Raw genomic sequence first — 23137 nt, 5'->3', positions numbered from 1 at the left:
CAACAAACTGACGATCCTCGCATGAACTTTTTTGCACGTTTGCTGTACTTTAACATGTGCCCGGATGGCCGGTTGGATATCCTTCGCTCGGGTGGGGGTGGGGGGTCAATTTGACTGTCTGAGATCTCAAGAACTAAGAGATATAGAAACACCAAATTCACAGGGTGTGATGGTCTGCATGTAATCTCACCTAGGTCAGATTTTGAGCCTCCTACATCATGACCTTCGAGTCAACTAAGGTCAAACAACGTCAAACCTCCCTGTTGGTCTACAAAGTGTTCTCAGAAGCTAAATACCTGTTCTAAGCAAAAGTTCACATGCTCAATCAAGGACAGTGACCTTTTTTGACCTTTCAAATGTCATGGTGACCAAAATCATAGAGGACTGCTTTGAGTTTTGCATTTGGATAAGCAACAAACATTAAGCTACGTGGCATGTTCCCCAAAACGAAAGCTGGCCTGGGTTATTTTAAGTCAGTGACCTATTCTGTCCTATAAGAAGTCCATGGAAAATGCCTAATGCGGTTCCTGTCACCAATAAATTCGAAATGAACACCAGAAACTACCCCACGTAGCGAGCCCTAGAGTACTAAAGCGGATTGGTTTTGACCTTGGTCTGACATTCATATCTGACACTAGATCAATGGAACTTGGTCATTCAATTGTTGTGTTGCCTAAGGAAGTATCTCAGAGATGTATGGCTTTATCTAACACTCCGTGGTTCCATCAGATTGAACGATTCCCTGGAAATTGACTTCGCTGAATCCATGGTCTGACTTTGACCTGCCGTAGATCAGCGACTTTACAAAGCGCATCCCATTGTTTGATACCACAGGCTCGGCTATTCAATTGCCTACAAATTTGCAAAATTTTCCGTGGTTACGACGCGCCGTTTGGAAACCATTCCGAAAAAATCCTCGGGGGGTCAATTCGACCCCACCCAAGTGCGTGTTACTGCTTAAAACTATGACAGACTCTTGGCAAGCTGCTTCTGACCAGTGAATCTGTTCAGCGATTTCAGCTCTGTATTATGGTGAATACCTAGTGTGCTGTGGTGAATATCCGATGTACCATGGTGAATGCCTATTGCGTTGTGGTGAATACCTAATATGCTAGCTTTATGTGTTATGGTTAAAAATGTGTATTATGTATTTATAAAACATTAGGGCTTATTCGAATCGTGACACGTTTCCGCAAGAAATCCAGTGTTGTTCGGGTGAAAGCATGCAAGTGCGCATCCTCTGGTCTGATTGTCGGTGTTCGAACAAACATGACCTGACTTCATGGAGGGGCGTATATCCAGCTCCTACGCACGCAATTACACAGACTATCCAGGCCCAGCCATGTTTTGATTTGGTGCATTTATATGTGCATTCAATTATGATTCTGGACATGCTTTGCTTAGGTCACTCCATGTAAAATAATTTTACGTTTGATGAGGGTACAAACATTCTCAGTGGACAGTTGGAGCTAAGACAGTGTAACAGCCTTATTGCACAGTACTAACAGCCTTATTTCTTCCTCGTAGAAAACCAGAAGAATACAGGGATATATGTGTTGATATTTCGGCACACACCTTGATCGAAACGAATATTATCATCAGTTATATCATCAACGATATTCCTTTTGACAGAGGTGTGTTGCCGACTATCAACGCGTCTGTCACTTCCTTTTCCGGGTTTTTCCACCAGACAGAAAGCTATTACTACTGTTCCATCTATATGCATAATTTTTCCCGCAAATTTAAGCTCACTATCTTGCCTATCATAGTACTATATTATATGTCATAATAAGACCATATTAAGCTTATGTAGCTGTTTAATTCAGGAATTATCTGATATGTGGAAGGCGTACAGATACCTCAAGCACCACTCTATTAACCAAGCCTTCCATTGCATACGAATGGCGGTACTAATAAACCCGTGGAAAGTAGCGCTTAGGAGCGATTTTAATTCACTTGCACATGTTCCGTTCCAGCTTTGGAGCTGGTAGCAATTCAGACTATGGGCGGGTCCATGTCACTCTTCATCGGTGTTTGGTAAACAAAATAGACTGTACTGCAGACCCGTGCACATCTGGCATAAATGTTTGTCAACATGCGTGGTGAAGCGTCATGTCTGCCGCGTGCTGACCGCGCGAGAGGTAGGAGGCGTAACTCATTTGTCGGGGTCACAGCGTTGACCTGATCCCCTGTCTCTCCCGTCCGAAGCTGTCACGGTGAACCGTCTTGTTGTGTTGAGCGGGTCCGCAGTGTTTGCCCCTAGACTGTCACTGGGCGCTGTTCTCACGCTGCGCTCTCATGCTGACGAGTTGTGTGTGCGGTAGCAGACGGCAATTAAATCTGGTCAGTAATTGTTGTGCTGTTGGTGGAAGCGGCTGACCCAGGAAGTAAGTTTTATTGCCAACTGGAGTAGCGGATAAATTGTTTAATATCATGGAATCATAACGCCTGCATCCACATACGCATAAACATAAGTACAAATGTCGATGTCTATATGTATGCAATTTTGCAAATATATATATATATATATATATATATATATATATATATATATATATACATATATATATACATATATATGCATGAAGATCGTTGCATTTACCGGCCGCGCTCGTGGTGTATCTGGACGGACACACGCGACATCCTCTCGGAGTCCAGGACCTCTGGCACGGGGTTGATGTAGGTGAGAATACAGAACGGGTTACGGAAACAAGGTTGATCTCTTCTGCCTCCGATGCCTGCTTTTCCCGCTGAGATGGTTGAACAGTATGGCAGCTTGTAGGGTAGTACGTAAATGCGATAGTCGGAAATCCTTGCTAGTCATGTGACTACGGGTCGCCAAAAGAAGCTGCAAAACTTTCACGTCAGCAATATCATTGATAGCGCGCACATACAAGGCTGTCGCCTGCATGCAAGCTCTGGGTGCAAGACCTAATAGCCTCTCTTGTTAACAACGTCTGAGGCCCAGACACGCCACCAACAATTACTGTATAACCAGTGGTGTTGACACGTGTCGAGGCCTGCCTTGTCAACAGAGGGCGTAATTGGATCCTGGGTTTTCAGCAAACGTGCATGCTTCGTGGTCAAGATTTTGCACACAACCCGAAAGGTCACTGACATCCGATGGAAGAACCTGTTAAAGGTTGTTGATCGCAACGGACGGTCATCTGGTATAGCACACATTTACCTACATTAGACCTCGTTACACCTGTGTTGGTGTTTGGAGGCCTTGCTTTTCACGATGACTTAACAGGTCGGATTTATGGGCAGCGCTCCAAAGCTCCATAGGCCAATTCTACACTAAACTATCTATTTTGCTCCCTCAGCCCGCTTCCACCTCACTTCGCCCCACTGCCAGCGTCCTGCTCACCATTCAAACTTTACACGCCCTTCGCAAACAAACGCAATTGTCCGCCTCCAAATGCTGTCAGACTGCTTCGCGTGATCGCTCGCCAGATGCCTTTCCAATGTCGGCATTTACTGTATTGACTCGTTTCAATTTGAGTATCGTTCCTTAGCATTGCAGGGGATTTATTATTTGTCTCCACGAGTGAAGGGCGTGTGTGTGTAGACCGACATGTTTTCCAACGTATCCGGAATGTTATGCGTGTCTTTCAGGGCTGCTATTTCTGCCATGCTCCTTTCCGGATGTTTATCTCTGGCCTAAGCTCATATGCCGGTAGCGTTGTGTTTTCGATATGTCGATAATTCACCATAGTTGGTGCTCTCTAAAGGACCGAAACGGTGGACAGAAATGAAGGTGAGAGGTAAAGATGCTTTCGCTGTGAAAGAAAGCGTGACTTCGACGATTTAGATGCCGCGGGAAAGAAGAGTGACAACTGCGGGAAATTGGGTTATTTTTCAAAGATATGTCGCAAGCCAAAAATGCCCACCCACATGCTACTGTAACGGAAGCTACGGAGACCGATAATTATTTGTTTGGCTTGATATCACAATCCTTTAAGGAACGATTCCCGCTACAAATGGGACACAAAACCTGTATTGTCCTGACGGGTGCTGAAGTCGACACCTGTCGTCTTCGAAGTTCATGCATCTTGCGATGCTGGTAGCGTGTATGCGGTCACACCATGCTGACCAGTGACTCAGAAGCTTGGGGTGTCCCGTTTTCTCTTTAGGCAGTCATGGAGGCGGATTTGAGCGAGCTTCTCGGACAAGGCTTCATTGGACAGGCGACCGGTCGTCCGCATGATATGAATTCCCCCAGGACTCCATCGTCATGCACATTTGCGAAGGGTCGGCTGCGCCTGAGATCTGGCTGAGCTTCAGGAGTGTGGGCTGAATCGGCGTCAGCGGCGGCTGAGGTCAGAATGGTTCCCAATTCCAGGGAGCCGCTGTGCGGTGTCCGAGGTTCGGTCATCTCGGGATTTGCCGCACTTTTTGGCGGATTTCTCGCTGACGTGCCAGACATTTCGGCTCCTCCCCGAAAGCTAAGGAAAGCTGCAGACTTCTTGAGGGTGGACCTTGCAAGAACGTGAGGCGCTCCTGCAGCTCAAAGGCCGAATCGTCCAGAATAGCCTACTCCCCCGGTTTTGCTCCACTTCTGAGACAAGGCTGGTGGTCGATGCATCCAATGCAGGCCCTCAGCCGATAGCTTGACTGACGTCAAAAGCAGTTATTTTCGGACTGAATTGAAGCCTTAGTGGTTGTTGACGAATGCAAACTTGTCTAAATTTACTTCAATGGCGTTAAAGTTCAACCATTCGCCAACCACAAGCCAGAGCGAATAGTTTCGTCATCTAAGCCAAAACCGCCTGCCTGGATTAAGCGATGGGTATCGCACCTTCAGCCACACAGGTCCCATGTGACCTATATTCCGGACAAACGAAATGCCGCTGAATTCCTAACTGACTGACGCAAGAGCTGGCTGTCCCCGTGGGACATCGCGGAGGAGTTTGCTCGGCTCGTTGCTGTACATGCCACCCCTGCAACCTTGGCGCAACAGGCCATCCCGAGCGCCGCCGCTCCAGGCCGTCAACTTCAGACTGCCCGCCACTGTTTGGGGAACGACTGGCCAGCGGGGCGTGGAAGGAGGCAAGCAGGTGCAACGCGAGGTGTGCGAACATGATGGTCTGCTTTTAAAGGCTAGCAGAAGGGCTGTTTCGGACGCCCTCCGCACCCAGTTTTACGATCTTACTCACAGGGGTACGCAGGACATTGTTCGTGCAAAACAGGAGCTGTGGAACAGTGTGGAGGCCTGGTTCTGACTACCGAGCAGAAGCGCGCATAAAGGTCGTAATGCCTGTCAACTTGTTTGACCAGGCAGCCCGGGGAGTTCATCGTCGCGTCGACATGTCGAACGGGCTGTGGGAAGATCCACAGCTGGACTGACATTATGACCTACACATGGACCTTTCCCGAGAGGTGGGAACATGCTCGTCATTGCAGATAAGTGCTCGATTGAATGAGAAAAAGATGCAAACAGAATGAAAAACATGTACGCTGTGTAGGCTCGAGCAGTACTGTCGAGTCAGCGGAATACGCCACCGTGGCTCTCCGGTGTCCGAGGCAAACTGGAGTGGAATGTGAGAACGGGGCTTTTATGAGGCAATCAGGCGCTGCGGGTGTGTGAGAGGAGGCTGGCAGTCGGCGCTGGCGACGGTTCTGGCGGCGGACCGCATCCTGTGGCAGCTGCCAGCCTCGCCGAATTCATGTTCGGTAGAGCCATCCGCACCAAGATGCTGGAGGTCACCAGGGCTGCCCATTTCCATGCTGCACGGATCAAGAACAGGTGCAAGACGGTATCAGTCGGTACAAGGCAAAAACCGAGGCACACGCTGGTCGTCACATGCGTGCGAATCCGATGGAATGTCATGATGGCCATCGCGTTCTTGTAAAAATCTCTACAAACACCACAGAGTTGTGTGGTGCGTGATTCTCCTACCCATATGCATTACCGCCACTCGGGCGGCACACGTAAGGGCGCGTTACGCTGACGACAAAGCATTCCAAAACATCAAGTCCTGTGTAAAAACGCACAGCCTGTGCGACGCAAACGTTTGCTTTGTGAAGCCTGCTGAAGACGCTTCACCTGCTACGTCAAAAGATGGGGATGGTGCGCCCTTTCAACACACCAGGCATCGTTACGGAGCCTCAGTGTTTTTCGACCTCCGGCAGATTACTGAGCGCATTTGACGTGTACCATCAGTCACTTGCAACATTATGTCACAGAATTATACCGTCCTGGAATGCCTCTCCCTTTAGGAACACGACAGCAGAACACCGTAGGTCCGTTCGCGCAGCCATAATGTAAAATGCGAATATGCGTTGTTTTCATAAAGGTAGCGCGTGATGACGCATCATTTCTGCAGAGTGGTTTGTTTACTTGTTTATTTAGGGCATAGGCATTCCACCGGCAAAAGCTCAATTGCGGAAGCAGTCCAGTTTTAAAAAGTAATAAATATACGACACAATCATGAAAAGCCTAACCAAACACCCACCCACACCCACACGCACCCACCCACCCACCCACCCACTCACCACACACACACACACACACACACACACACACACACACACGCACACGCACACGCACACGCACACGCACACGCACACGCACACGCACACACACACACACACACACGCACACACACACACACACACACACACACACACACACACACACACACACACACACACACACACACACACACACACGCACACTCTTATACACATTACACACAGTCACACAGACAACTTACACACCCAGACACAACGATACAACACGCCGGTCATCAAGAAAATGCTCCACGTGTGCCGGCGAACCTAAGCAAATCAGATCGGAATTATTTTGTTGGATAGAAAAAGTCAGTTGAGGGAGATTGCTGCAAAACATGATTGCAGACAACGGGCAGTCGTGCGACAAAACAATTTTTAACAGTGTTGGCCCGTGCCAATGGCTCGTGAAAAAGGCCAGTGTATCGAGAACGTTAGACGGGTGTAGCCAGACCGAACAGTGATGCCAGGTGAGCACAGTCAAACCTGTGATGATATACGCTGTACAGAAACAGCATGTCAGACTGAGGGAAGCGTGTTTTGATAGGCGCTGTTTTGAAGTAAGCTGAGGCTGATATAAATATGAATGAATAAATATGAATATAAATATGAATGATATAAATATGAATGAAGTGACCCAGCTGAGGACACCGGGACTGGTTACTCGAACCCAACCACATGAAAAACAGGTGCTATACCCTTTCGAACCGGACGAGATGGGAAACGGTAGCACCATTCCAAATAACGCTACGGTGCGTTATCATTGATCTCAAATGAGAGTGGTATTAGCCTTATTCCTCAGAAAAAAAACAGGAGGAAATAGATATAGTTGAGTTTATATGTCAGCAACATGCCTTTATCGAAACAATAGCAGAAGTGAATGCTGCGTGCTTTTTGGACCCCTTCTTGTGGATTGGTATTACAGTCACTTGCTTCTACATGACAGGGCAGACGCCAGAGTTTAGAAAAAAACTTGCATAGTATTTCTAACGGAACAGCTAGCTCCTCAGCACATTTCCTGAGAATCCGCGCACTGGCCTGTCGGGACTGCAGGCCTTGTGTGCACTGAGATCGCGTAACAGGTGGACTATACGGCCATGTGGCACGGTAAAGCTGCCCCATCCAGGCGCAGCGAGCAAAGCAGGGTCAGGTGATATACGTCCATTAGGGTCGCAGAACTCACCAGGCAAAACACATCTCCAGACGGTTGGCACGCTCCTCATCACCTTTGTAAACTTTCCCATCGCACTCAAGAACGAAAGATATGTACGCTGAGGACTTCAAGGACTTAACAAAGGACCAATAGCCTTTAGGATTGTCCTTAAAGTCTCGCATTAGACCCTACAAATACTCGCAATAGTTAGCATCAGGTGCTATTCTAGAGTTGGCTCTAGTAGTATGGTGCCTAAAAGTGTTTGCGGCGGTCGGAGGCACTTTCCCACGTCTGTGAGCCATCTCCTTGTCACGCAGCAGGTCTCGAACGGGCCGGTCAAACCGTGGTGGAAATTTATGTAAGTTGTTCAGTGGGTTAACGAGGAGCATTATTCATATAGATAAGACAACAGCACTGGCCTTATTCACCTGAGAGAAACCAGGAGAATGGAGATATAGCTGGGTTTATATTCGGCAACATGCCTTTATCTAAATAAGAGCAGAAAGAATCCACAGGATTTTCACTTATGCTATTGTTTCGATAAACGAATGTTGCCGAAATATCAACCCAACTATATTTCCATTCTCTTGGTTTTTCTCCGAGAAATAAGGCTAATACTACTGTCTTATCCATGGAGGACATTTCTTTCGGAGCTCAACAACAGGTACGAAGTCCGCAGTGGTGGCGAACATAAGATCACAGAACAGGCTGACAGCATCATCAACATTTAAATCATTTAGAATGCGCCAAGAAATGAGCCAGAGAGCTGAGCGCAGACCGTTGAAGCCTGCCTGTTTGTAACTGTAAGCGTTAGATCGGGAAGCGCGGGGGGCCGGCCCACATTATACAGAATGCTGAGTCGTCACCATACGGTGGTCTGAGTTGAATATACCGCCGACCTCAGAGGCAGCAGCTCCGCCATAGGAGATGGCGAGGTCCAGGATGCTCTCCCCGCACGCTCTCCCTCCCCCCCCCCCCCCCCCCACCGATATTCTCCCTGAGATTGTACATATAACGTGTTTTTCTGTCCTTTGGCAACAGTCTGTGATGTTGGGCTTTTTCAATGTCCTAACATTTCAGTGTGAAAACCCTGAAAGTCCGGTTCATTCTCGTAACTCAATGATGGCCAGCTTCTTTGCCGTTGTCCCACTGTCTTGACAGTTGTTTTTTCCATTGACCAGATTCGTAACACCCACTGTGGGGAGGAATCTTACTAGACGATTGCGGCTCCGTTGTATGTGCTTACCACGCCGGGGATTCCTTCTGCTGGGTTAAGCGAGAGCAAGGTTGCCTTGAGTTGATAAATTTTCGGAGCGTAGCGCCAGCTGCTAAATGGTTTGCCTTGCGCATTGATAGTGTCTCAGGTATTATTATGTTATATATTGTATAATTGTACCTCAAGAAGCGCCATTGTGGCATATTTTGCGCGGCATGGCATCGCAACTAGAGCTGCCACTTTTTGATGGTTTGAAAACCCGCCCACCCCATAGACCAAATTCAAAACCCTGCCCGTCCGTATTCTTTTTTAAGCGAGCTTAAACCCACAAATCTTATTGACATTTGAGCAGTGTGATTTCAGACTTACAGGCTCAATTTCAATCATTGTAAAAACTAATCCATAATAGTTGGAACATCTGGATTATTAAGATTAAAGGAAACACCACAGGAGTACTCTCATATGGCATATGGCTCATACATATGGTTCATTCGCACCAGAAACATTCTCTGAGTAAAGCCAATATCTCGCTAAGACAAAAGCCTGTATTCGGATCCAATCTGGAAGCATGTGGTATGAGCTAAGCAAGTATCCTAGGTCCGGACCCAAGATCTGACTTAGATACAGTGCTCCACTTCCAGATGTAGATAACTATTGTCTCTGACAAGTGATGTGAAACCGATAGTAATAGGGAAACATGACCAGGGAAATGTACGAACAGAGTACGACAAATGTTTGCTGACAGATGTGGAGATAATTTTATTAAAAAATGAAAGCCCAAAATGATTCACGATAATGACGCATGGAAGTTAAGCATGAAAGAGTCGAGAATGGCGTACTGGCGCGTCTCCAGGGTGTGTAGTTCTAAAGGTTATTCCGCACTATTAAAATATACTGAAATGGTTGATGATTTTCGGGCTCATTTCAGGATGCGTTCTGACTAGGCATATCATTAAGACGCTGATTGCATGATGCAGCTGGCTATTTGATACCTGCTTTTTCAAGTCCTGATGAGTACGGGTATTACGATCTGGCAATAATGACCAAAATGTGCAGGTTGCGATGATGCTCAAATTTTGGAATCAGGGAGAATACCACCCCCGCCGGCTTTTGTAGCGGCATACGACTGTCCTGAGTTGCTATCAAGCAAAACAGAGTTCTTTACTTTTAGATCCCGGTAGCTTGTGACATGGCCACAACAACTGTCCCGTCTACAAAACCGAATAACATGAAAACTCGGTGCTGCGTCTCATTTCAGTTGGCTGCCACGTGATGTCTCCACTCGTAAACATTGCTTTCATGGGATCACAGGGCTTTTCGCCGACGATTGTGAGTGCTCCTGGTGGTGAAGCTGTCCATTGTAAATTTTGACCTATTGCTTCTTTAACCTGACTGGATAGTAGGCACTTTGAACAGCATGCTTTGTATCAAAATAGTGTTTTGGTATCCATAGGCATGCACATGCGAGTACATGCCTTCATGCACTCGCAGTGCCTCGCAGTGCCTTCATGCACTCCAGTGCCTCATGCCTTCACCAGCAAAATAAATGTCCAACTGGGCGAGAGATAGCCTTAGGAAGTGTTGATGTCGGAAACATGCATTAACTTATAAACATTTGCTTTTTTATTCATGACAAGCAACGTTAAATAAAACAGTAAAAGTACCATCAGCAACGTAAGCTTTAGCTCATTAAATGATCCCAAGCCGTTTTCCAGCAATGCAACTGCTGTCGACACGAGCATAAAAGGAAACATCTACTCCGGTTACGCAGCCCACCCAGAACGAAAACCAATTAATACCCTTTGTGTTGGGCGTGGGGAATTTTTACTGATGACTTCTTGGTCGTGGTCTGCACGATTGCATGATGTGATTGTATGATGTGGCCGTGTGAAGACGCATTAGACACAGGTTATCCGGGAAAAGTGAGGCAAGCAATAACTGGGTTCAGATCGCTTCGTGACATATGCATTCATTTCAGCTCAGATCAGATTAAATCCAGCCTTGGAACTCATATATCCGGGGGCTTCCTTCACTTCGACCTTAGTGACCTTTCGAGTTGACCTACCATAGTTGTTAGTTGCTACCTTCCCATTCATCGTTTGGTCATCCAAGCGTATAATCTTCGAAGGGCGTTCCGTTTTACTGGCTGCTCCAATCATGAATGAGTTATGGCCAAGAGAGAATGGCATGCAATGCATAATCACCTCTGAATATACAGCACGTGTTCGGGACAATTTGCATGTCTGTCCTCATCACATCTGCTGTCTCTACCCGACCCTGCCACGAGGCTGCAGGCGTGACGTCGCAGCCTGCGCCGGTGGGGCGCGCAGGACCTGCCAGCCTCTCCGTCACCTCCCTCCCCTCTCCCCGTCCGTGTCGATGCGCTCTCCGTCGGCGCCGTCGGTCGCAGCCTCCGGCGGCGCCGAGCGCGGCAGTGCGCGACCATGGACGGCTCGGGCTGCGTCTCCTGTCCGGCGGCAGCGCCGAACGCCAGCAGGCACGGCCAGGGCGTGGCCTTCGCGTACGACGACCCGGAGGAGATGCTCAAGCCGTGGCGGTTCATACCGCAGTTCGTGCCCGTCATCGTGACGCACGGCATCACATTTGTGCTGGGCGTCATTGGCAACACGCTCATCATCATCGCACTCAAGAGGGACACGCGCACTCGCAGCGCCACCAGGTCAGTCGAGGACAGGGACGACTGGTTAGTCGAGGATGGGAGCGACAGGTCAGTCGAGGACAGGGACGACAGGTCAGTCGATGACAGGGACAACTGGTTAGTCAAGGATGGGAGCGACAGGTCAGTCGAGGACAGGGACGACAGGTCAGTCGAGGACAGGGACGACTGGTTAGTCGAGGATGGGAGCGACAGGTCAGTCGAGGACAGGGACGACAGGTCAGTCGAGGACAGGGACGACAGGTCAGTCGAGGATGGGAGCGACAGGTCAGTCGAGGACAGGGATGACAGGTCAGTCGAGAACAGGGACGACTGGTTAGTCGATCTCCTGGGACGCGATCTTCGGGCGTTGGGGAAGGGAGGCACAGAATACAGCTCCCACAACTTCGATTCAACCTAGCTTTACCCATTTAAATCAGCAGACGAATCTAGCGCACGTCTCATCATGAGGCGTTTGTGCGCTGAAATGCATTCACAACCACATATTTGCCTGGCTTGCAATACTGGTTCCTAATTCATACCTTTTTCTCGCAAAATTGATACCCGGAGGGTAAGTTTTCATTAGGTATGCTATGAAAACGAACAACAGACCCGGACTCGTCTAGGTGCCTTAACGTACAACCCGCCCTGTACTTTTGGTTCCTGGTTCCATAGACCCGGGCTCTGGTTTTCTCTAGTTTTTTTTATAAAAAAAACAGAGTATAGATCCCGCATGCACTCACTGTTGCAAATTGTTGCAAAATTTGTGCATTGTGTGCATTGTGCATTGTGCAATGTTGCATTCACATTCATTGTTGCAAAAGTCATACCGTGCAAACTAATTCGCAATAGCTCTTTCACTTAAACCAGACTTTTGATCCTGGTGCCACTGGTTCTACTGTAAAAACACATTCATTCATCCTGGTTCCGGTAGGGTATTTTATAATTACTTGACTTCCTTGCATCCTGGTTGGAATTGGCTCTTCGGCATATGAAACGTCGCATTCTGGCTAGCGTCACAAATCTGAAAATATGAGCTCCGTTTCGAAGGCTTTCGGAAGATAAATGACATACTCTGCAAGAGGTTCTCTGGCCCATTGATGAATTCATGGCTATAGGCAGCGTCATGGTAAGGCTTTTCTTGTCAGACGCTTCGAAATCGGTACCGGAGAGCGCAGTCACAAGCCGTGGGAGTAAATTCTGCACCTCATGCAGTGGTGTAGGTGGGATAGCTCAGACCGATCATTTCGGCCCGCTATGGCTTTATGCCTCAATGTGGCTCTATCATTCGACTGGAGCCCGGGTTTTTGGCCGGATCTTCTGATTGCGCTTAACATATATATATATATATATATATATATATATATATATATATATATCGAAGCGTGATTAGTGACTCATTTGCTTCGGTTGGACACTGGATATTGCCGTCCTTTGTTCCATTGGCAACACTCTCATTCCACTCTAAATCATCCTTCCTGCTGTAGTTTCAGTGGTGTTTTTTAGTTCGACACTGCGTTGCACATAGGATCCAAAGGCTGTTTTTGTTGATGCTATCTTCGTGCGCCCGACCGAATATGTCGTTACGGTCAACAACCGGCAGAACGTCTTTCTTCCTAATTGTGCCTTAAGCTTTTTACCGGTCTCCTTGGCGATGCGGGGCGCCGCGCTGTCTGGCTGAAACCACGGCACGATTTCTCTCACTCTTTTCCATTTCAAGAGCAACTGTGGCTTTGTGAAGTGCCCCGGTGTACTGAGAAGATCCGACCTCGCGCCAGCTGCACAAAATTGGAGAGCCTGTCGCATTCAAGGCGCGAAACGACTGCCAGGAACAAAATGATGCATATATATATATATATATATATATATATATATATATATATATAAATTGCGATGAAAAACGACGCATCTTTGTAAAACTAGTGGTTTGGGACGCTATATTGTCTGAATTCGAGGCAGGAAAAGCTGATAACAAACGGAATACAATTTGCCGCATGATTTTCTGCAGGCGTAATGTCATTTCATTCAAGGTAACTTTATGAGAGGGGCAAATTTGGCTCCAAAGTCTTGATTTATCAACTATGTTTCGGTAATTGCATCTGGATGTTAAATGTTTTGAAATTGCAACAGTCAAATTATGATTACTAGCGATAATAAAGAGCAGGGTTCTGCTGTCTGCCGGATCCCGGCTCCCGTTAAATGCCCTGAAATGATTCCGGGCAGGATGCTGATTCTACTCCACCCACCCAACACATTCTGGTCACATCCTGACTTACGCTGCATCCATCGACATAAGACTGGCGTTTGGTTCTCGCTGCTTCTCTCGTATAAATCTAGGCTAGATCCTGGTTTCTTCTGGATCCCCTCGCATAATCCTGTACTGAATTCCGGTTCACGAGAGGTACTTCAGCGTCATTCCATGATGCATATTCAGCTCGTTCAGGAGCCATGGGCCAGTAACCGGCGCTGCCCGATGATAGATCACGGGAGCCAGGCACATCTTTGTCCTCAATATGTTTTGTTTTCCCCACTTTTAATGAGTTCACGCGTTCCTGACAGATCAATTGGCTCCGTGTACAGAACCACCAGCTCAGCCAGTTCCCTGACCAGTGGTGTGGCTGGGATCCCGTCCAGGAGGGGGCCAAATCGTGGCACGGGAGGCTCTTTCAGCCAACGAGTCGCTGCCAGAGCCCTTTCATCCAAGTCGTCGCTGTAAGAACCCTGGTTTGGGATTATTGGAACTTCTGTCGGGGATCCCATTTAACTGCCTCGAGGGCCCGTTTTGATATTTTTAAGTCCCGTGGGCATCCTCAACTGCCAAAAAAGACTCGAGTCTTCGGCTCGTAAAAGGCGCCAGCCACCTCTTTGGGGAGGGGGGGGGGGGCGCAACACGGTCACCAGGTCAGCAAGTTACGCAGACAACGAAGGGGAATCGGCATACCCGGGGGCAGCGACAGTAGGTCGGTCTGCCCCGAGGACAGGCCCCAAAGGTCACTCAGCCCTGAGCGCAGGAACAAGGGTTACGCTAGCCGCGAGAAGTGTGACAGGATTATCAGATTAAGCTGCTCTGCAGACGCGAATGATAGGTGACGGCAGCAGAGGTGACTTCACAGGATTTCACAGGACTGAGAGATGACTTCACAGGTGACGGCAGCAGAAAACAAGCTAGCAGTCTCCTGAATTGACAAGCAGGCAAGTCTGCTCTCCGCCTGGACAGAGGCAAACCCCACTGTTCTTTGGGTGAAACGCGCGGGAGAACATTACATCGCAATGTGGAAAGTGCGCGTGTCAGCTCGACTTCCAATAGCCGCACGAAGTATATATATATATATATATATATATATATATATATATATATACACATATACATATACATATACATATAAGCCAATAGCCGCATTCACCTGGCCTCCATCGGATATGAAGTCCGATGGGGGCCAGGTGATGAAAAAGTGCTTTCAACAATCACGGCTTTATTCAATCAAACTAGACCCAGAACACACTCAACACAAATTGGACAGATCTCATCCGTCTCGATCCGCCGCTATTGGCGGATCCGGCAGAACATCCTTTTGTGCATTGTTTTAGAACACCTAAATCAAGCCTCGCGTTTCACCAGGTCGGCGACAGTGCGGCCGCATCAGCGATGCAGCGTCGCAATTAAACTGGCATGCAGCACACCTGATCCCTGTATCCTAATGCATATGGTTGCTGCTACAAGCAGTGGTCCCGAGCGAACTGGCTACGGTGGTGCAGCATGCAGCGCTCGCCAATCAACAGCCCCTTCTCAGAGGCAGTCGCGAGTCAGCGATCAGGAGTTGCGCAGACTCTCTATCATCAGTCGAGACCGTCAGACTAAGTTGGCTTTCAAAGACAAATCAGCGTATGACGTACTGTCATTAAAAGTGCGAGTGAGTCTCAGCGGCATACCTAATGACCCCTTCTCGGAGCTGAACGGACCATAAAAATGACGATAATGGCGATTACGTGCTCTAAGAGATTGTATAGAGCGTGAATGTTGTAAAAACCAATTTGACTGTTTTCATCGTGCAGTTTGCGGTGATATGGTACTACCAAATGCGGATAACACTTGATTCGCACACAAAAGTGGACCCAACGCGACCTGGCCTGACACGATCCACCCTGATCTGACATCACCAACGAGGCCTGACATATTGGAGATGGACAGATGCATGACAAGCATAGGCTGAAACTAGAATGTAGATAATGACACTAAAAAAGTTCAAATTAGTGGCCATACATTTGGGGACAGAATCAGCGCCTACAAACTAGGAAAATGCACGTCATGGACCGTGCGCGGAGTGGTTCGTGTCCGAACACATGTAGATGTGAAATTTAGCGTAAACGTGTTGTAAACGCTTTTCCCAACAAAGAGGCTATTGGGAACGTTTCGTGACATTATGATAGCAAAGGTGATGTATGACATTAGGAACGTTGTTTGTCCTCTGGCGCAAAGAACAGTTTCTAACCGGCCCAAATTGCGAACGACTGGGATAATGATTACTTTATGTTTCTTTTCCGCCGAAGCGTTGTGGACTAAAACACTGCCAGAATGAAACGCATCACTGCATATTCACCTCCGTCAGAGGCCCTGCTAGGGGCCATAACTTCGAAGAATTGCCACCCGGCAGAAACGGCTGACATCAGCATCATATCAATGACGAGCACTTTCTCTCTCCTCTCAAATTTCGTTTCGTTTCGCTCCGTTCTGAGCAGCGCATTTCATTCAAAGTTGTTTTTGGGTAGGGCCACTGCGTTTGCAGCCCAACAGCCATGCACATCGCGTCAAAGAGGAGTATAACTCGCGGCGAGCGCCAGTTAACAGACGTCTGATCGCTGTGCCTTCCGATCGATTACGGCGGATCGTTACTTAGCCGACCGCGCACACGTTCGCAGCTGGCAGTCTTCCATCGTGCGCTGTAAGAGGCTTCGCAAATCAAGGCTCCAAAGCCATGGAGGTCTGCATGCGACGCCAGATCCGTTCTCGCCGCTGCCAATGACGGTCACGCTTACGAAAAATCAGATCAGAAAGATCACCAAGTGGTGCACTGCCAGGAGTCCGCTGGGTCGGTTGTGAACTTCCCCGTTCGTTACACCCTTCATCACCGACGTCACATGGATCCTACGTCATTCGACTGACGTAGGGCCTATTACTTACAACAATAGGGAACACTGCTCTCTCCAGATCGTTCAGTAACGCTAGGACCACTGCTCTGTATCTGAGACCTCGAACTACAGACACCACCATTCGTGCGGTAATGCCGCATTGTCCACATCCTTTGCGGACAGCGTGGCTGAGGATAAGTGCGGCCGTCCCAGTCAATGACTGCATGATTGCCCTGTGCGCAGAGCATGTCACATACCAGCACGGAACCCTACGCAGCCAATTTGGCTATGCTATGGCATCGCGCTCACGATACGCTAAGCACATCGTGAGCTTCCGACACTGAGCACCGCGTGCGAGCGCCGGCCGCCGGGGGTCTCTGGCATGCGTGGGCACCGCGGGTCGCCAACTGTGCTCACGGCTCAGCACGACGGTACATCGAAGCCCCCAGAGGCGGATCATGGTTCGATACTTAGGAGAATCACGGCCGCGAAGACCCCCTCGAGACTTGGATGGGCGGGACGCTGTGACCGCCAGAGGCCCCACCCGGCTTCCTCTCGTCCCCCTCTCGGTCATACAGCGCAGCCGAGAGCCCGCTCCGCAGGTTCGCCCGCTCTCATATGAGACTGCAGCGGTGCTGTCAACAGGCGGCCGCGCGATAACGCCCGTGTCATGGACGGCCGTCTGTACACCGGCGTCGGCGATATAGGATAGGAGGGCAGCCGCCACCCGACTGATTGTCATCTGATAACGCCGCGTATTCCTGTAAACGTGCATCAGCTACGGCGAGCTGTCACACTGCGTTACAGGTGACATCGTGCCACGGCGCTCCCAGGCAGCACCCGCCTCCTGGTGAAGCTCATGGGGTAGGCGGCAATGTGGTTCTGAATTGGTTCGGCTTTAGTTTGCCTCATCAATCGCAAGTGGCACTGGGTGTTCGTTTTTGATAGTTACGATACCAGGCGATGGTTTATTGCTCCTCCTGGCTGCAGCGTAGAGCGGCGACAGTCCCAGGTCATTTCCGGACACCGCCCGCTTATTTTGGAGACGTCTCGGTTAGTCTCACCTATGCTCCAGAGTCCAGTCGAACTGTTCATTCTCATTTGCCGTTGAGAGCGCCTCCCGATGGAGGGCTGGATAATAGAGAGCGCCTCCCGATGCATGGCTGGATGTTGAAGAGCGCCTCCCGATACATGGATGGGTGTTAGGGAGCGCCTCCCGATGTATGGATGGATGTTAGAGAGCGCCTCCCGATGCATGGCTGGATGTTGAAGAGCGCCTCCCGATGTATGGATGGGTGTTAGAGAGCGCCTCCCGATGCATGGCTGGATGTTGAAGAGCGCCTCCCGATACATGGATGGGTGTTAGAGAGCGCCTCCCGATGTATGGATGGATGTTAGAGAGCGCCTCCCGATGCATGGCCTGGATGTTTGAAAGAGCGCCTCCCGATACATGGATGGGTGTTTAGAGAGCGCCCTCCCGATGTATGGATGGATGTTAGAGAGCGCCTCCCGATGCATGGCTGGATGTTGAAGAGCCGCCTCCCGATACATGGATGGGTGTTAGAGAGCGCCTCCGATGCTAATGGATGGATTGTTAGGAGGCGCCTCCTGCTCATGATGGATTAAGGGCGCCTCTCGAGGTATCTATATATATATATATATAGATATTATATATATATATATATATATATATATCTATATATATATTGCATTACTCTCTATCCCTCTCTCCCTCTCTTCTTTCTTTCCTCTCTCCTCCCTCTCTCTCTCTCGTCCTCTCTTTCTCTCTCTCTCTCTCTCTTCTCTCTCTCTCTCTCTCTCTCTCTCTCTCTCTCTCTCTCTCTCTCTCTATCTCTCTCTCTTCTCTATCCTATCTCCTCTCTCTCTCTCTCTTCCTCTTCTCTCTCTCTCTCTCTCTCTCTCTCTCTCTCTCTCTCTCTCTCGGGTATTTCGAGTATTTCGGGAGTAGGGTTTAAAAACAAGCTATCTTGCCTCAAGACTGACGAACTATGTATGATGTTTGTTGGCCGCTTGGGTTTGGTTTTTCTTGGCCACTATCTAATAAGAAATGGGGATATGCCAGCCAACTTTAACGTTAGCTCATTAATTGGAGCGGGAAAGCGGTTGGCTCTGATCGCCACACAACGCAAGTCGTCGGATATCTGGTGAAGTCCACGCCACGATCCACGGGAGTCTGGCGCCGTGAGGTACTCATAGACTTGGTCTGTCACTGTTGGCGCCGAGGTGGGTTCGTCCAGCCGCGATATAGAGGCTTGGGTAGCGTGTCATAGATGTGTTGAATACTCATATGGAACGCCACATTCAACTGTGTTACAAATTCTGTTCGTGTTGTGGGTGCTCACATAGAGCAAATGGGTAGATGCAAGGCTCCCCTGCACTCTTGGTTCCATTTTTTCACAAATCCAGGCGAGTGCGCATAGACTGAAAACACCAAGTCCTTGCAGATCTGACGCTTATAGCTTTGAAGCTTTGGCCCTGACTCGGCAATTGACTTTGTCAAATAATATTGTTGCCAGGCACCCAATCTGAGCGAGGTGGGTCTGTGGATTCGCTGTTCGTAACTGACCTTTAAATGTCATTATTTGCCGCGGGCCGAATTGGTGTTGCGGTGTTTGTGTTCCTACTACACAGATAGATTCCATGATCCAACCTGCCAGCTGTCACCGGATGTCCGTTCGGCAGGTCGTACGTTTCACTAGCGTTCCTCGTCTAATCCGGTTCCTCATCCTCATTCTGACCTCCATCGGCAACACTTTCCTCACCTCGTCAGTGTGTTTATGACAAAATTTGCTCCGTTTCATTGCGCTTCTGACCTGTTCAGAGTGATACTTGATACGAAAGCAGGGAAGGCCTGAATTATGAGTTTTAGCCTGACAATAAGTGACTAGGGCAATCTTGGCCTGACAGCATACTCCTGAGCCGATGAGATAGTCTATGCCAGACCAGAGTGTTTGTGACACGACATGGTCTTCGTTGAAAATCGTCGCTGACCTGACCCGGTCCCGGTTACAGCGTGATGCGGACCCGACTCTGTTCCGATTGCAGCGCGTTCCTGATCTCGCTGGCGGTGGCTGACCTGCTGCTGCTGCTGCTCTGCGTGCCGCTCAATACGGCCGAGTACTTCCTGGTGACGTGGGGAGGCGAGGGCACCGTTTGCCGGCTGGCCTCCTATGTCGAGATGCTCTCTCTGGTCGCCTCCGTCCTCAACCTCACCGCCGTCAGCTTCGAGAGGTGAGAACGGGGGAAGACCGCTGACTGGGCTTTGCAAGAGAGGGCCAACTGTTCTGCGAGGAATGTATTCGCAGGAACACTGGTAAGGACACCCTAGAAATGTCGTGTGGCCAATGCACCTGTTAATCTCAGATTTGTATCAGCATGGCAATGTCAGGCAACTGCATTGTGAGCAAGGACCATTACTGCAATTGCTATATTGCACATTCGTAGCATATCGGTGGATGCATTGCGCGTCCCCTTGTATCGTCCAGGTGATCTTGGGCGTGCACCAGCCCTCCTTCACCGGGCCTTGTGCACCAGCCCTGCTGTGCCAGTCTGCCTCAGCGTCACGCCAGACCCGCGGAATGTGACGTCACCCCTCCGCCAGGTACCTGGTGGTCGTGTACCCGATATGGTCCCGGTCGCTGACGTCACCCCTCCGCCAGGTACCTGGTGGTCGTGTACCCGATGTGGTCCCGGTCGCTGACGTCACCCCTCCGCCAGGTACCTGGTGGTCGTGTACCCGATGCGGTCCCGGTCGCTGTGCACCCTGCGGAACTGCCGGAAGGCGCTGGTCGTCGTCTGGGTGCTGTCGCTGCTCCTCACCGTTCCCGTGCTCTTCTCAAGGGTGAGTGCGGCGACGGCGGCTGACCTGAGACTCAGAGATCTGGCATGGTGGGAACTGGGAGGCTTATGCCTGCAAGGTTCTTTATCGAGATCTGCTCAGAAACAACTGATAAAGCGTCACCTTCGGACAGAAGCTTGCCTGGATACCCAGTTTACAGGCATTTTTATATCATTATTGTTCACTTGATTACCTTTTAGAGCCTTAATGAAGGACACGCCTCTCGAAATATCGGGATATAGTTGCGTGGCCTGCATAACAAGCGAGAAAATCAGGACGTTAAATGTCGGAGACTTAATTCGTACATTGTACATTTTCGTGTGTTTATCTAGTCTCATTACAATCATCACAGCCACAGACACTAGCCAAGGAGCTGCGCGTCACCGATCAATATGATGGCTTAGTGGCTGGAATTGTTCTCATTTGGCCTTTATCAGCAGAAATCGTTTTTGTCTATCCAATAATTCCACCCAAATCGTTTCTGAGTTTTAAGCTGCCCCGAGGATAGTGGGTGTTCGGCACAGGAACCTCACAGGTGTTAGGGAGTCGACAAGGCCTCCACTGTTCGTTACTCCGATAAGCCTCTGGCCTTTTTCACTCGTAGGGGAGGTTCGAAGATGTTTGTTCGACAAAGAGTGTCTTTAAATAGACCGAGCTGACGCGTTCAACATTCACCCCGATTCTCTGTTTTTCACAACGATAACTGACAAGGTTCGTGACCCCGTGCCATTTTTAAATAACAAACGATAGATCCTCATAAGAAATGACTGGATGAGTCTGAGAAAAATCTCGCGACTAGTCACATATTTGTGTGCCTTTTGTCCGATAATTGGCCGCATTATGCGAAGTCAGATGATAATCTTCCCCTGAAAAACGCACTCAAAATTTATCAAGCATAGATTAACGAAGCTATTCAATGTACCAACATTGAACAGCACTCTGTCATGTTTCTTGTGCTGTTTTTTGAACATTTTCTGGTATTTTACATCACGTGTGATGTAAGGGTTCCGTGAATGTAAGAATGTCATATCTGCCGAGAATGGTGAACGGATTCTACAGCTGTCAAACGCCGCTCAGCTGCGGCGTCGTGCAGGATCATAAATTGGGCGTAGAACGTCGACAGGCGCCACCAAATACAGATTCAAATGCCGCTTCACGAGAGTGTTCTATATTACTACTATCATGTGGAAAAGGCTGCCTAAAATAGTAAAACCACAATTACCGTAATCGATCCAAATAGAGGGTAACTCTGCCCTTTCGCCCACACCGGCCAAAGATTTGTCATGCAGTGTTCCTAAAAAAATGTGTCTACCCAAAAACCAGAAAAGATAGGCATGCTTTTTTATTTAAACACGCACAACAAATGCCTCGGAGGTCTGCTGAAAATTTGTGTGCGGTAGCACGACACGCGCGGCAGGTACCTGCAAAGATCGTATGTGCGACTGTCATCTACTGTCGACATATTTTGGCTGTCATCTCGAATCCGGTCTATGCTTGTATCACGCCATTATACTCTGTCGAAGCGCCATTTTCTGGCAATTGCGCTTTAGATTTGCGTCGCCCGGTCTTCAGCGGCCAAGAGCTCAGACCGCTCCGAGCCCGGAGGGACGACACTCAAGGGAAAAGGATAAGCCGGCTCCTGCGCAAAGAGATTTCACCAAAGTGGTCGTGGTCGCCATTAAGGGCGGCTGGTACGCCCTCGCTCGGCGAAAGCCTCGCGCTGTGGGCTCCATCGCATGGCGAACAGCGCCCCTGCGGGCGTCGTGCGATTAAGAGCTCCACCGCGAATGCATACTGAGGCGGCGGGCGTGGGTGGCACCTTCGTCGCCCGTCAGTGTTATCAGGCGCGCTGTCCCAGCCAGCGGCCGGTCGGGTCACCATGGCCCACTATCTGAACACGTGGCCGTCTGGGGCATTTTCGCAACCATTGGGCTAACCGTGTCAAACGATTAGTCATAAGCCATGAATGATGTGGTGATGTCGAACAACATGAAGGTGGAACTCTTTATTTCATTTCCCTCGCACAGACAACGACTGCAAGTGACCTCAGTTTTGACGGAAGAAGACAACCGCTTCTTTCCCCCGCTATTTCAGAACAGGGTAGAGCTAGAGAAGCATGACGCACCGTAAGGTAGCGCATGCAATTTTGAAGAATGTTTATATAACCCACTTGTATATGGCGTGCAGCGTTTTGCGCTCAAACTCCATTGATTGGCAGATGTTGCAAATGTTAATGAAGTCAGAAATAGATTGGAAGCCCCTGTGGAGGCGGAATAGCCAGAACGACGCCTTTTTACAACCGAGATATTACTATTCACAGGGACATTCATTGATTTCGTCCCTTCACGAAAGAGATGGTTCATTACATGTCGTATTCGTGCTGGCAGTTACTCCTCTAGCGAAAAGCTGGCGTGCAGCAAAATGGGAGCTCAACCTACAAGCGTCTCGTGGTTTTTTCGCTAACACTTCTTTACTCCCGAAAAAAGTTTGGAACGAACGGACACAGCGGCCTCACGCTTCCCTTACCGTTCCATGAGCACCCAACAAAAACTATCAAGAGAGAAGGATCGAAACTAATCAAGGTCACGTCACGATTCCACTTTAAGTTTAATC

At 49.1% G+C, this 23137-nt stretch overlaps 1 protein-coding gene across 2 annotated transcripts in view; it reads left to right on the top strand.

Annotated features, from left to right (window-relative positions):
* The first annotated feature begins 11339 nt into the window (after nt 1-11339).
* Nucleotides 11340-23137, top strand: part of LOC119112306 (galanin receptor type 2) — a 47757-nt gene continuing 35959 nt past the window's right edge. For both annotated transcript variants that reach the window (XM_037236422.1, XM_037236421.1), the window contains exons 1-3: nt 11340-11562; nt 19732-19917; nt 20404-20527. In XM_037236422.1, the coding sequence (XP_037092317.1) occupies nt 11423-11562; nt 19732-19917; nt 20404-20527 (450 nt within the window). In that variant the 5' untranslated portion in view covers nt 11340-11422. The remainder of the gene's footprint in view (nt 11563-19731; nt 19918-20403; nt 20528-23137) is intronic.

The sequence above is a fragment of the Pollicipes pollicipes genome, unplaced genomic scaffold (genome assembly GCF_011947565.3).
Source record: "Pollicipes pollicipes isolate AB1234 unplaced genomic scaffold, Ppol_2.1 Scaffold_7261;HRSCAF=8764_pilon_pilon_pilon, whole genome shotgun sequence".
Lineage (NCBI taxonomy): Eukaryota > Metazoa > Arthropoda > Thecostraca > Pollicipedomorpha > Pollicipedidae > Pollicipes > Pollicipes pollicipes.
The sequence above is the reverse complement of the archived record's forward strand: the minus strand, read 5'-3'. Positions and strand labels throughout refer to the sequence as shown.